General features: G+C 45.4%; 1 protein-coding gene across 4 annotated transcripts in view; it reads right to left on the bottom strand.

Annotated features, from left to right (window-relative positions):
* The window catches only part of LOC137327893 (guanine nucleotide exchange factor for Rab-3A-like), a 110,979-nt gene that overhangs the window by 22,637 nt on the left and 73,506 nt on the right, over positions 1–14,836 (bottom strand). For all 4 annotated transcript variants that reach the window (XM_067993797.1, XM_067993793.1, XM_067993794.1 and 1 more), the window contains 5 exons: positions 9,856–10,111; positions 8,491–8,586; positions 7,204–7,281; positions 5,833–6,048; positions 2,266–2,394 (listed from right to left, as the gene is read on the bottom strand). In XM_067993797.1, coding sequence (XP_067849898.1) covers positions 2,266–2,394; positions 5,833–6,048; positions 7,204–7,281; positions 8,491–8,586; positions 9,856–10,111 — 775 coding nt within the window. The remainder of the gene's footprint in view (positions 1–2,265; positions 2,395–5,832; positions 6,049–7,203; positions 7,282–8,490; positions 8,587–9,855; positions 10,112–14,836) is intronic.

Raw genomic sequence — 14,836 nt, 5'->3', positions numbered from 1 at the left:
GAGGGAGAGAGAGAGAGAGGTGGAGAGAGAGAGAGGTGGAGAGAGAGAGAGGTGGAGAGAGAGAGAGGTGGAGAGAGAGAGAGGTGGAGAGAGAGAGAGGTGGAGAGAGAGGTGGAGAGAGAGAGAGGTGGAGAGAGAGAGAGGTGGAGAGAGAGAGAGAGAGAAGGTCGAGAGAGAGGGAGAGAGAGAGAGAGGTGGAGAGAGAGGGAGAGAGAGAGAGATGGAGAGAGAGAGGGAGAGAGAGGTGGAGAGAGAGAGGGAGGGAGAGAGAGAGGTCGAGAGAGAGGGAGAGAGAGAGCAAAAGAGAGAGAGACAGGGACAATGAGAGAGTGAGAGGCAAGTACAGAAATAAACAGCAAGAAAGAGACAGTGAGGCAGACAATCACAGAGCACGTAAAATAGTCAGTAAAAGAGAAGGTAGAGGGAAAGACAGTATGGGAGAGAAACAGACAAAATATATTAATCTTAACAAATATGGAATATCCTTAAATTTCACAACAAAAGGGATTCATTTTACCTGAACACTGATTGAGTTTTATGAACTTTTTCAATTAACTATTAAAATGTTTTACCAAAACACACACACACACACACACACACACACACACATCTTCTCATGTTAGAGTTCCTCATACTCTGGGGCTGCATCTCCTGATGCTGACAGCCCCTCTAGAACCAGACACCAGGCAGCAAATGGAAGCAGCCCTGGGCCCATCCCCTCTCCCCAGGGGTTTGAGTTCTCAGCCCCACTCCTCGCTGTCCAATAACTGCTTGCCTGGTATAAAAACCTGACATATGGGGGTTGGCAGGTACAGATCCCGGTCCCAACCCTTTGACAAGCGTTACATTAGAAGGTACCCTCCATAAACTCGTGCATTTCAAATGCCAGGTTGTAAGGTTTTTCTCAATTTTCTTCCCGCCTCTTCTGAAGGTTCCAGCTCTTGCTGGGCTACAGTATCACGGACACCATCAGCCCTTCTGTAACTCACACAAGGGGCCATTCCTCATGTGTGAGCCTCGGCAATGAGTGCTCACGGGGGCACCACAGCTGAGCCTGATCCTATCTTCACCCGATGACCGCACGTCCCACCAGGGCTCAGTGGACAGCGATCAGGAGCAGGAATCTCGATTGATTTTCCCTTTCCCTAACCAAGAGACGTTGAGGCCAATTGCAGCGCATCAGCTGCCGCCCTGACTGTAAGATCGGCTAATGGAGCAGAGAATGGGAAACGTACATAGGACCTTCAGGTCTGTGTGCTTCAACATCTCTGTGTGGAGTGCATTCACCCAGTGAATCACCAGGACTCTCAACGATCATTGCCCATTCAATTTATAATTGTTCAGATAATTCGTTTAATTTTCATGTAATTGTTTTTGATTCTTATTTTTTGTTTTGAAAAAGGTATTTAATAACTGGGGAGAAGCCAATGTAACGTCATGTGGATAGGGTGTGGGACGCTTTTTGCCTAGGATCTTCTTGTCTAGAGGACAGCGCCAAACCACCATGTGGGGTCTGGTTCTAACGCTGTATGATTTAGCGGCTGGATTTTCTGATGCAGTTTTAAACCCGCCCGTCTCATTCCGCCCTCACCCTGAGTGATCTTTGGGCTCCAGTTAATGATACTAATTCTGGTGGGCTCCCAGCAGTTATTTCCATCCCTGCTGGTTGTCCACTTCAGGAGGGTGGGGAAGAGGGGGGGTGCAGGGGAACGAGGAAAGGAAATCAATGCAGCATTTGCCAGAGTGTAGCATGGCCAGCTCAGGGCAAAATCATTTTTTTTCCCTCTTTCTTTTAAAAATTTAAATAATGCAAGTGATAATGCAATTTAAAGCGGTCTTTGCTGCACTTTAAATTCCCCCTCTGCTGCAACATTGACCCATCAACAGGAATTGTATTTACATTGCACTTTTAATGTAAAATAACAACATCCCAAGGTGCTTTCAAGGCATAAGGAAAAAAAATAACTGGACATTAATATCACTTAATTTGAATATTTCCCCCAGCAGTTATTCCCAGAAGGGCCGACTCCCCACCTCCCCACGCACTCGCCCAGCAAGAAGTTCAGAAAATCCAGGTCTGTATGTTCATACACCAACAAATTCGAGTACCTCCGAGAGGTACCAGCCTAGACATGAGGTGAGATCTATGAGCTACTTGAAGGATGAATATTCACCTTCCGGAGCGTTATCACCACCAGGGAATCACCACCCTCCGTGTGATGACAGCTCATTCCACAGGCTATCCATTAGCACACACAAACTCACCTCATGCTTGGCAAAGGAGAGGCATGGGCTGATGTCCTCCTGGTAAATCCTCTCTAAGAACGGGCAAGCCTTATCCAGGGTTGGTGCCTCCTTCCACGCCTGGAACTCATCAAATAAAATTGGATCGATCTGTAAATGACAAGGTAGCGGTGTCAGGTCCAGCAGTGTGATAGCCTTTAAATCAGAGCGTACGGGCGAAAAGAAACTCCATCTGGCGCCCAATTTGCTGTCAATGTAACTCGTATTCTTCCCTCCTCTCCTGAAGACACTGACCCTCACTGGGGTAAGATTCCACAGGCACCAAGTGGCCATATGTAAGCATAGCCAATGTCAATAGGCTATTCAACCACTATGTCAGCGGTGGCTCAGTGGTAGCACACTCAGGTCCGAGTCAGAAGTTTGTGGGTTCAACTACCCACTCCAGAGACTTGAGTACAAAAATCTAGGCTGACACTTCAGTGCAGTATTAAGGAAGTGCTGCACTGTCAGAGGTGCCGTCTTTAGGATGAGATAAATCGAGGCCCTGTTTGCCCTCTCAAATGGATGTAAAAGATCCCACCGCACTATTCAAAAGGAGAACAGAGGAGTTATCCCGGTGCCTTGGCCAACATTTATCCCTCGACCAACACCTAAAACAGATGATCTGGTCATTATCACATTGCAGTTTATGGGACCTTGCTGCGTGCAAATTGGCTGCCGCGTTTCCTACATTACAACAGAGACTACACTTCTAAAGTACTTCAATGGCTGTAAAGCGCTTTTGGATGCAGAGGTCGTGAAAGGCACTATATAAATGCAAGTTCTTCCTTTCTTCTATGGTGTAAGAGTACAGCCAGGCACAATGCTGTCCGTGTCAAATGACATGCATACTCTCCCATATGGGAGGAAAGAGGCTCACTGGATAGTAACCAGGAGCAGGAACCCTCATTGATTTTTCCCCTTCCTAACCAGGGATACTGAGGTCAATCGTAGAGCTCTGACCACCACTGTGGCTGAGATCAGCTAACTCAGTACACATCACTGCTGATACCTATGGCCTTCCTGGTCTGTATGGTATCTGTAACCCCCACCCTCCAAAACCCATTGAGAAACATTTACAGGGATTTCAATTTTACAAAAAGAACTGATCAAAATGGTTAGTGATTCACTGTCTCCTCATCCGACAACATGTAAGAAGTTTAAGTATTTGGTCTCAGTTTGATTCTATTTCTTTATTTTATTCAAGTTTCACAAAAGTATTATCTTATATTTATCGGTGAGGTTGGATGCCTCACAATAATTAACAGGTTAATGGGGGAAAAGGTGTATCCTTCATGTGTTGGTGAGGGAGGAGCTCACCCAATTCATTTATTGGTTAGTGGGTGAGCGGTGCGTCCTAATCATTCGTGTGTTAGTAGAGGAGAGGGAAGTTATGCTAAACCTTCACAAATCACCGGTTAGGCCTCAGCTGGAGTATAGTGTACAATCCTGGGCACCACACTGTGGGAAGGATGTCAAGGCCTTGCAGAGGGTACAGAGGAGATTTACCAGGATGATACCAGGGATGAGGGACTTCAGTTAAGTGGAGAGATTGGAGAAGCTGGGATTGTTCTCCTTAGAGCAGAGAAGGTTACGGGCAGACCTAATAGAGGTATTCAAAATTATGAGGAATTTTGATAGAGCAAATAGGGAGAAACTGTTTCCATTGGCAAGTGGGTCGGTAACCAGAAGTCATAGATTTAAAATAATTGGCTAAAGAACTAGAGGGAAAACGAGGAGAAATGCATTCACACAGGGGGTTGTTAAGATCTGGAACACACTACCTGAAAGGGTGATGGAAGCAGATTCCATAGGAACTTTCGAAAGACAATTGGATATGTGCTTGAAGAGGACTAATTTGCAGCATTATGAGGAAAAAGCTGGGCTGTGGGACTAAATGGGACAGCTCTTTCAAAGAGGCTGCACAGGCTTTACGGGCCAAATGGCCTCCTTCTGTGCTGTAAGATTCTATGATTCTAGGGGTTCCCCCAACTCATTCATTGGTTAGTGGGGGAGGGGTGCACCCCAGTCATTCATGGGTCAGTAGAAAAGAGGCGATGTGATCAAGTCACTAATGGGCTGATGTAAGTAATATTGCTGCTCACAGACGCACTCTTAATTTCTAGACTCATATTTGCATCCTCCTCGTTCTCCCAACTTCCCATTTCTTTCTTCTAATGATAATTCTAAGTGTCTGCCGTTGGTCATCGAGTGAGAATGCCAACCTAGTGTCAAATTAGCAATCTGTGCAGTAAATCGCGCCTACTGAGGAACAGATTGAGCAAGCCCAAACTCATTTTATATACGCCCCTTGTAAACGGAGAGAAGATTTCTATTATATTAGTTTGAGCTGGAGGTGAATGGCCAGGGTCTAATCCACTGCACCAGCCAAACCCTCCTGTAAATTCTATTTATCCAAGTTTAATATTAAGAGGAATAAACACACACACACACAAATATAATTATTTTAGACACATATACATGACAGGGCAATCGGAGCACAAGGTGGCAACAGTACCTGATGCTCCTGCCTCGATGATGGCTTAGCAAGATGCTCATACGGTTCAGGTGTGACATAAATCGCCCTCCCGGGTACGATGCAGAGGAGCAGAGAGAGGAGAGTGGGCACTCCTGCCTTCAGGAGCACCATGAAAAGTCAGTGTTAGTAGAGTTAGAGTATTAGACCAGAGAGACAGGGAGTTAACCAATACACAGAGACACGTACTATCAACAGACACAGACTCATAGTAGCACCAGCACCACTTCAATGTGAATTCAACTCAGCATGCTGTGAAAAGAAAGTAGCAGAGAGCAGCGGCGATGGAGAGGGGGAGAGGCAAGATGGAGGGGGAGTAGTGAAGGAGGTAATAGTGAGAGAGCAGCAAGAACTCTGACCAGAAAATACCTGGGATAAAGACACTCCACTGAATCCAGTGAACTGACAGAGAAATCAAAGACCCCCAGACCTAGGTCGATGCAATAATTCAGCTTTTAAATTGACTTTTCACCCATTTCCAAGTCAACCAAACACTATTCCCTCACAGCGAAAGCGCCAAGTGTCTTTTCACAGATTGCTGCCAAAACAACACCCCTTTGTGACTGTCCGCAAAGAGGTGCGGATGTGAATCTTGCTTTACTCACTCTTTGACTCTTGCCTGTGAATATTGCGGAGGGGCTGCCTGGCATTTGCCCGTGGGTGAGATCAGAAATTTACTGTTTTAGAATCAGGTTGTGATGACAGCACATAAGTAAATTACAGAAAAGTTTGTTTCAAAAGTTCCCATTACATAAACAGCATATTTATCGAACAGGTACTGATCACAACCACACTCTTAGGGACATGTAGCTTTACTGGTCAGACAGGCAGACAGAGAGGCAGACAGTTAGGTAGGCAGAGACAGGTGAGGAGCAGGCAAGCAGACAGTAAGGCAGGTAGGCCAATTGACAGACAGTATCAGGCAGGCAGACAGTAAGAGAAACAGATGGGAAGCGGGAGAGACAGACAGACAGACAGACTGAGGAAGCGTCAGAATCTATTTTCACACTCACCTCCCTGCCGTCCTTGCCGATTGGCTGTAATTGAGTATTGTGTGTAGTTGCCGTGACGATGGCACTGCTCATGCTCTTGTTGCGACCGTGACCCTTCTTAAAGACAGCTTTCGAGGGGCTCTGGAGCTGAGGGTGGAGCTCCCTATTGGGAGAGGATGGTGTAGATGTAATCACAAGTGTCTTCAGTGCAGTTACCTCAGCCAGTAGCACATCAATCTAAGATGGGGGGGTGAAAGAGAGAGGAGGCACAGTAATCAACACAACATCCAGTCACCATCAACATTCCCAAACATTGGCTAAAATATCCGATTTTTTTGGTGTGAATTTTGTGCTCAAACAAGGTACGGGATGTTAATGCTGGGGAATGGAAGATTTTCTATTTCAAACACCATGGGGCGATTTTAACCCTGCCCACCTTGTGGAAACTGTGGGGGGGGGTTGGTGAGGGGGCAGTTAAAATAGCCCTGGAGATGTATCCACGATCTCCTGCTCCCGTCCACCATTTTAATTTGCCCTTACAAACAGGTGTGAAAGACACCAGCTGTAAACTGGAGATTGGGTTCTGATGACATCATCAAGCCACAACTGCTATTTTAACCAGTGGCCTGAGCGGAGAAGCTGTTGTGGCTTTCCCATCAGGTGAACCGAGCAGGAAGAGGAGTCAGGGATGGCTCTTCCTGGAGAAGTGAAGGTTATCACTGCATGAAGCTTGACGCCCCAAAGCCTTTCCACCATCTACAAGGCACAAGTCAGGAGTGTGATGGAATACTCTCCACTTGCCTGGATGAGTACAGCTCCAACAACACTCAAGAAGCTCGACACCATCCAGGACAAAACAGCCCGCTTGATTGGCACCCCATCCACCACCCTAAACATTTACTCCCTTCACCACCGGCGCACAGTGGCTGCAGTGCATACCATCCACAGGATGCACTGCAGCAACTCGCCAAGGCTTCTTCGACAGCACCTCCCAAACCCGCGACCTCTACCACCTAGAAGGACAAGAGCAGCAGGTACATGGGAATAACACCACCTGCACGTTCCCCTCCAAGTCACACACCATCCCAACTTGGAAATATATCGCCGTTCCTTCATCGTCGGTGGGTCAAAATCCTGGAACTCCCTTCCTAACAGCACTGTGGGAGAACCTTCACCACACGGACTGCAGCGGTTCAAGGCGGCGGCTCACCACCACCTTCTCAAGGGCAATTAGAGATGGGCAATAAATGCCAGCCTCACCAGCGATGCCAACATCCCATGAACAAATTTTTTAAAAATGCTACTGGATCCTCCCCATGAGACATCTGCCACATCAGGCAATCTACAGGACACACAAGTTTGACTACATAGTGTTGGGGGTAGGTAGCCTACCTTCCCTTGTGCTTCCTTGAGCTGCTTCTCAGCTGTGGCCTGTTTAGTGTTTGCTTCCCGCACCATCTTATGTGCTTCCTGTTCATAAGGAAAAGAACGATTACAGCGAGTGGGCATTAGTTCAGGAGTGGATCAGTGGAGAGGGAGTTAGTTCAGGAGTGGGTCAGGGGTCAGTGGAGGGGGAGTTAGTTCAGGAGTGGGTCAGGGGTCAGTGGAGAGGGAGTTAGTTCAGAAGTGGGTCAGGGATCAGTGGAGAGGGAGTTAGTTCAGGAGTGGGTCAGGGATCAGTGGAGAGGGAGTTAGTTCAGGAGTGGGTCAGGGATCAGTGGAGAGGGAGTTAGTTCAGGAGTGGGTCAGGGATCAGTGTAGAGGGAGTTAGTTTTAAGAACATATTTGTCTCAAACATCCAAGCTTTGAGCGCCAGAAATCATGACACCTCTAACAGATGCAAGTCCTAATAGTTGCAGTCATCCACACCCCCAGTAGGTACAGAAAAAGTCAAAGGAAAACGATAACTCCTTTGTCATTACCATAGCCAGGGTCCACCCCTGATGGGCATGGTCCTGTAGTGGACACAATCCCTCAACTCCCCTGAATAGCTGAGAGTTGGGAAGAAGTATTTGACAAATTAAAAGTTTTATAGAGAACGTACGGTGGAGTCTGGGGGCCAACAGAAAGTAAATCACTGAACACATAACTCACAAGGACTACCAATATTGACTACAGTACGAATGGCTTCATTTCTGTAACCCCGATGTGTATTATCTTCGTACAGTTCCATTTAAACAATTTACAGTTTTTGTAGGGAGGCTATACTCCATAGTCAACCTCATTTTCATTAGTGGCAGCCACCCTGAACCGGACGCCACCCGACCGGGGCGGGGCACTCGGAAGCCACCCGAACTTTATACCCTTGTTTGAAAAATTCACACGTTGAAAATAATCTGAAGATCTGTCAAATTAACAATTCTATCCTCAAGGTTTGTGACCCTTCAATAAACAATTGTTGCCTGTCTACTCAATCCAATAAAATATTGTGTGAAGAGACATCATTGCTAGTTGTGTATTTCAGAATCATTGTTTTGTGAGTTTTATGCTCAGGTGAGAGATGTGATGGAAGATTTTGGGCACCAGCACATCAGGTACAGCCCCTAGTAAACCAGTGTGATATGTTTCCATTTCCCACATCAGCCATCTCAGACTGAGGTTATCAATTCATTGCCAAGCCTACTGGGAATTAGATTAAGACTGTTCAAACTAATTTCAGCCATCAAGAATTGGCTGTACCTCAAAGAGACAGGCCGTCAACTCCTCCAGTTCCTGCTCCAACTGGTCCCGCACCTTAGACAGTTTCTCACATTCTTCGTCCTTCAGCTTCAGCTCCTGACCAGGGAACAAAAAAATGTCACACGGTCATATCACTTGCCTCTATCATTGGAATGCTAGCCCTGATGGCTCAGGAGGTAAATGCACTGTCCAGTATGGTCTTGAGCCATACAGACCAGGAATGACCCCAGGCTCTAACCCACTCTGTGCTGAGTTAGCTTATCACACCCAGGGTGACAGTAGATATGCTATAATTGTTCTCCACACCACTGGCATGGGGCAGGGGGAGGTGGTGAAAATCAGCCATGGTTCATGCTCCAAATCCTATCCAGAGACACTTGCTGGTTAAGTACCCGTGCATGTGGACATCAGATGAGGGCAGAATCGGGTTCAGCTGTGATGTCAAAAACCCTGCCAGCAGTCAGTGTCTAGACTCACTCTGGAAAATGGGCACTTGTGACAGCATCTGTGAACTGTGCCCCAACATGACTCGGCATCTGAAGAGGGCAGGAGGCAACTGAAGGGAGGAAAATAAAAAATTATAAATAAAAAGGAACAATTAAAGCATTCTTATATTACAAAGGAGGATCACCTGTGTTGATGCTCATTTTAAGTTAGATGATACACTGTTTGATAAGGACAGGAATGTTATCTGCATAACACACAACATATTATTCTGCTGTTAAGGTGGAGCTGTGTTTAACCTGGAATTTCACATTTCAGCCACTAGGTCTAATCGCTGTAAATGGCACTTCCTAAGATCAATTAAAGGTTAATTCCTGTTGCTTAGTGACATTTGTCTATAGATTGGCAACTTCTTATAAACCCTCAGTTCTTCCCCTGGTTTTGGGGGGGGGGGGGGGGGGGGAGGCCAGGTTATCAAGTCTAGAAAAAAAAGCAGGGTAGATTTTCTTTCTTATGGTTACCCTTTTAAAAACGATCATTGATAGATTCCTAGTTGCGAACTGTGTGTTGTTATGAAACCAATATTTGTGTGATATTTTCAAATCAGATGGACACGTCTCAAGCTTTTAGTAATGTGGTTATGCAGACATAAAAGTACAGGATTTCTTCACCGCTTTAAGTTATAAATATTATATGCTCTCAGGACTGATGTTACAACATTTTCTTCCTCACAATCAATAACTATAATAGACATTAAACCCCTAACACCATCGCTCCTGCGTTATTCGACCAGTGTTGCTCTGCTCCCGAGAGAGCATCCTCTTTATCTTAGATCGCAATAAAACTATACGAGACAGATAGTCCCATAAGCCAAACGCTTGAAGTTCTGCCTTCACCACACACGGGGCTGTGCCCTCTTACCCTCTGCGCCTTCGCCAACTCTTCCTTCAGACGTTCCGATCCTTTTTCCCGTATTTCCACGGAGGAGCTCCGTAGCCGGGACAGGTGGTAGGCATTACGAAGCATCTCCTCACTCATGGGCTCAGAGTTTTCCTGCTGAGCATTTGCTGTCCGCTGCTCAGACCCAACTTCATCATCCACGGGCATAGCCTCCTTCCAGGTATTGAGTGCTCTTTTACTGGCAAAACACTGACTCCCAGATGCTTGCTTCTGCTCCCTGATAGAAAGACAAAGAAGTATTTAGGTGATGTATCCAGCCCATTGCAGCAGCCCAAACAACACAACTGATTCAATCCTTACCCAGGTACAGAAACAGGAAGAGACAGAGGGGCGGCGAGGCAAAGAGAGACATCCTGGCTCGGACACAGAGCAAGGGAGAAATAGAGTGAGGGAGCGGGATAAAATGAGAGACCAAGAGACTGAAAGGAAGATACAGAGAAATTGAGATCTGCACAGCGAAAGAGAACAAGGCAGAAAGAGAGGAGAGAAAGAGTGAGGGGAGAGAGAGAGGCAGAGGGAAATGGGAAAGGAAAAGAAAGAAGGAGCTAGAGAATGATAGAAAGAAACTGAAACGGAAAGAATGAACAAAATATATATAAAGAGAAAGAACTAGGCAGGATTGTGGGTCCTCACATCATTTACAAAACACTGCAAATCCAAAAGCGACACATAACTGCAGAACAGTGAAGGGAAAATTGGCTGCAGCCTGTAGCATGTTACTGGAACTCAGAGTGAACTCTCCTCCACAAAAGGATCAGTACAGTTACAAAGACTTAACACTAGATGGCGAGCACACACCACAGGTATAATGGATACCTGGGAGTTTTCCCCCAATTTTCTTCCCTCCTCTCACAAAGACGCTGACCCCTGCTGAGGTATAGCTCTCGGGCATCATCACCCCTACGGTACCTCACCCAAGCAGCCATTGTTCACATGTTAGCATTAACAGTGAGACTGTGCAAGCTATTCTACCGTAAGGACATCACGGCCTTATGACTCAAATAATTGTTCTCTTCCCCCACACTTCCCACTGTCATTCCTTTGAGCATCATACTTTTTATATCACCATGGTGACTGCACTAAATATTCCTATTTTCAGTACTTCTTATACAATCATATCCAAAATAATGGGATAGCCTCAGAAATTTAGAAACATGGGAACTATAATGCAAATACTCACTGCCAATTTACATGAATGAAGAGATACAGGTCAGTGTGTTACTATCAAAATTTATCAACTTTTCCTCCTCCCTGCATCTGCACTGTGTTGAAACCTAGGTTCACTGCACTATGTCCTACTCTAACTCATTCCTCCCCAGGATCTCAAAGTTGGGGAATTCCTTACCTCCTTCACTCTTTCCATCATCGCACAACCTTCAGGCTTTTTAAACCCAAGCTTGGTGTCACCTAAGCACTATTTCCTGATTTATCTCATCTCCTCTCCTACTCTTTTCAATCTGTGAGCATTAGGCTTTTCGCTTCAGTTTCTCAATCAAAAAAAATGAATAATAAAGATTACAGGAGAGGGAAAAACATATTGGCAAAGACATTGGGAATGGGAACAAGAATGGGAAAGGATTACAGCGATGGAGTTTGTTCAGTGTGTAGCTGAGCCATACAGGCCACAACAGCCTATGGACGAGGAAGGCCATTCAGCCCATCTTAGTTCATCCACCCAAAAAGACCCAACAGTCCCTCCCATTACTGCACCTATTTGTCTCTTAAATGATTCCAGGGATTTGACCGCAGCAGTCTCGGATAAATACCACCTAACTCCGGGGATTTCTTTGTTTTAAGCCCTTTTAGCTTGTCCAGGACGTCCATCTCATTTATACCAGTATTCGGGGAAGGAATGTTGTTCCCAACTTTGTTATTTTTTTTAAATCTTCAGATTTTAGGAGGAAGGGAAAAGGTCCAGGACAGGACAGACTTCACTGTGATGCCCCTACTGCATATCACCTATTGGCCCCCGTTGTTCTATTTCTAATCTGATACAAATGATGAATGGGCAAGGTACAGAAGGCAAACAGTGTCCACGGAACTATACAACAGAGTCAGTGCCTTCACGAGAGGAGGGCAGAAAGCTGGCAAAGTAACAATCCACACACTACCAAACAGTCTTTCCAGCAATCCCTGAGCTACGACCCACAGGAATGTAATGATGTGAGTCACGGTGAAGAATTAACAGCATAGAGATCACTCCACTCCCTAGCCATCTGAGCTGGGAGGGCTGCCAGTGTCAATATCAATAGCTCCTATTCTACTGGAACTACAACAGTGCAGGAGGCTCAGGCCTGTTAGAGTTGCTCTATACTCAGGCTAATAGTGTCTTATTCAGTTCTCTCTGTGACACACTGTTACCCAGGCTGCACAAGAGCACATTATACAGTTCATCTTCCAGATATATATATATATATATATATATATATATATATATATATACACTATATATATATATACACACAGATATAGATATATACAGATATAGATATATTATATTATATTCCAGGACTGTCCTGAGTTAGTTGGTCCCAGTCGGGGAAGTATTGGGACGCTACATTTGGTCTCAGCGCACCCGAGTCATTCCTGTTCCTGATGACGCAGTGACTTCTGACGCAGAGTGCACATTTCAACATCAGGTGAGGATGGAATCGGGATCAGAATCAGCTGTGATGCCTTCCCAGCTGGAATATCTTGTTGGTATTCATTGCCCCGGTTCATGCATGAATAATGCCCGTTTAGGAAAAGTACTGGAAGACTGCTGGTGCATTTAGAACTATACCTCAGCAAGAGGTAGCACCTGCTGGAGGAGGGGAGAAAATGGAGAAAAAAAAATGGAACCACGCCAAATTTGGGAGATTTTTCTGCATTAGTAAGTCAAATGGCTATTTATGTTGGCCACATTTTAAGTGATGTAAGCAATAGAAGGACCATCAGTGCAGTCAGCTACATCCGAACACTGACCTTGTCCTTTTTGTCTCATGCATCAGTTAGCCAAAAGGACAAACAGGTCAAAACACGAAGCAGTCAACGGTGCGTACCACCGCCATACAGGCCCTGCCTGGAGAATTGGCAAAAGCAATAGGATCAATACTTATCAAAAAAGCTAACAACTCAAAAATAGCCCAATGACTTCTGAAAACAAGTAGTTACACTGAAAGTACAAAGCAACAGGTATATCCAACAGTCCATCACCTTTACTGCAAGAAAACAAAATACACAAAAAGCATGGTTCAGAAATTAATGAAGGAGGGACGGAACACAGTGAGCGAGATTTGCATTCTGGGAAGGTCTGGAGCTATGGTTTCCTCCTCTGGAACTTTTGGCACTTATTTGGTGAATTCTGCAGCATTTTGAACCCTACTGTAATTCTGTCTTACAGAAAGAAATATTTTTTCCTGAAAAGGTTATAGTTACTTTAAATATGAAAACAAAATAGCTGTACAGATTTCAATACTACTTTACAGGGACGGGTTCTTCCTTTAGCATTCTGACCCCCAGACACATCATGTTAATATGTGAGCTGAACTCTTTTGCAGCACAAATCTACAATCATCCCAGTGACCGTGCAGTCACAAAACAAAATCACTATTCCATCTGTTCCAAGACAGCCCACAGACAAAGAAAGAAAGAGACTTGCATTTATATAGTGCCTTCCACGACCTCAGACTCCCAAAGCACTTTTCAACCAACCCCGTAGAAGTCCAGAAGCAGGTGGCTGATTAGCTGGACTGAGGGTATGCTGATTTAATCATTTAATTTGTATTTTAATTTTTAAATATCTTCAGCAGGGGTAAGGGCAAGTCCATATGAAAAACTAAATTCTGATAAAAGGTCACAACAAACGTCAACCTGTCTTTTTCTCTTTTAGATGATTACTCTGTTGTGCATTTCAAATATTTTCTGATTTTACCAGCTTGAAACACACATTGCTCTTTTCATCCTCTCAAAACATTTAGGGCTGGATTTTTCTTAATCCGCCCCAACTGGGTTGGGTCAGGATGTCTGCCCACCACTCCGACCCTGGCCCAGTTTCCTGGGTCAGGTGTTGTTATCTAAGTAAGGTAGACTCCCTGCAGGTCCCGGCCAGCAAGCAGCTGCCTGCCACTGACCCCCAGCAAAATCCAGGTGTTCCTGCAATGGAGACTGTTGCTGCAGCACCAGAAGAGGCAGGAAGCCAGCTTAAAAGGGGCCATAGGGCACCAAAGACTGAGGCAAATAATTTACTGACGGCCTTCAATCAGGGCAAAAAGCAGCATAGTGCCCACACTTCCTGTCTCATGGCTGGCAACGAATGGAGTGCTGCTACATGGAAGAAGGGTTTACATCCCTCAGCACTGTTCTGAGAGGACAACACAAGATCAAACCTGACACAGCGGTGTACAGTACCCGAAAGGCCCAAGAACAGATGCAGAAGTATTTTTGTTTCGTTCTGGCTTGGTGGCTGTCCCTTTAAAATCCAGTCACACTACACAAAGAGGGTGAATTTCCACTGGGGTTCTCATCTCACTCATCTGCCCTAACTTCGAGGAACGAGCCACAGAAGCCCCAGAAAAAAGGTGCAAACTATGTTTATGCCATTTTTCTTGGGTTTGCTCAGCTCTCCCGCCAAAGTTATGGCACATGAGCGGGAATGCCCCCACAGAAATTCACCCCCCCCCCACCCCACCCAACGAGAGTTTAAAAGCCAGCTGCAGTTAATTTCAATGACTCCAGCCTAAATTGAGTGGCAAGGTTTGGTTCGTTGGCTTCAAGGTTACCGGCTAGAGAGAGGAAACAAGCTACATAATTCAAAACATAAACAATGTTGTGCAATTAGAACCAGACAGCTCCTTTTTGAATTCAGTTGTCAGTTATTTAAATCCAAGGAGCTCCAGTAGCTGTTTCAGAGTATTTAAATAAACTGAATTGTTCAAATCAGAGAGCAACAGTTTGGAAACTT

Source organism: Heptranchias perlo, chromosome 12, assembly GCF_035084215.1.
Source record: "Heptranchias perlo isolate sHepPer1 chromosome 12, sHepPer1.hap1, whole genome shotgun sequence".
In the NCBI taxonomy this organism is placed as follows: domain Eukaryota; kingdom Metazoa; phylum Chordata; class Chondrichthyes; order Hexanchiformes; family Hexanchidae; genus Heptranchias; species Heptranchias perlo.
The sequence above is the reverse complement of the archived record's forward strand: the minus strand, read 5'-3'. Positions and strand labels throughout refer to the sequence as shown.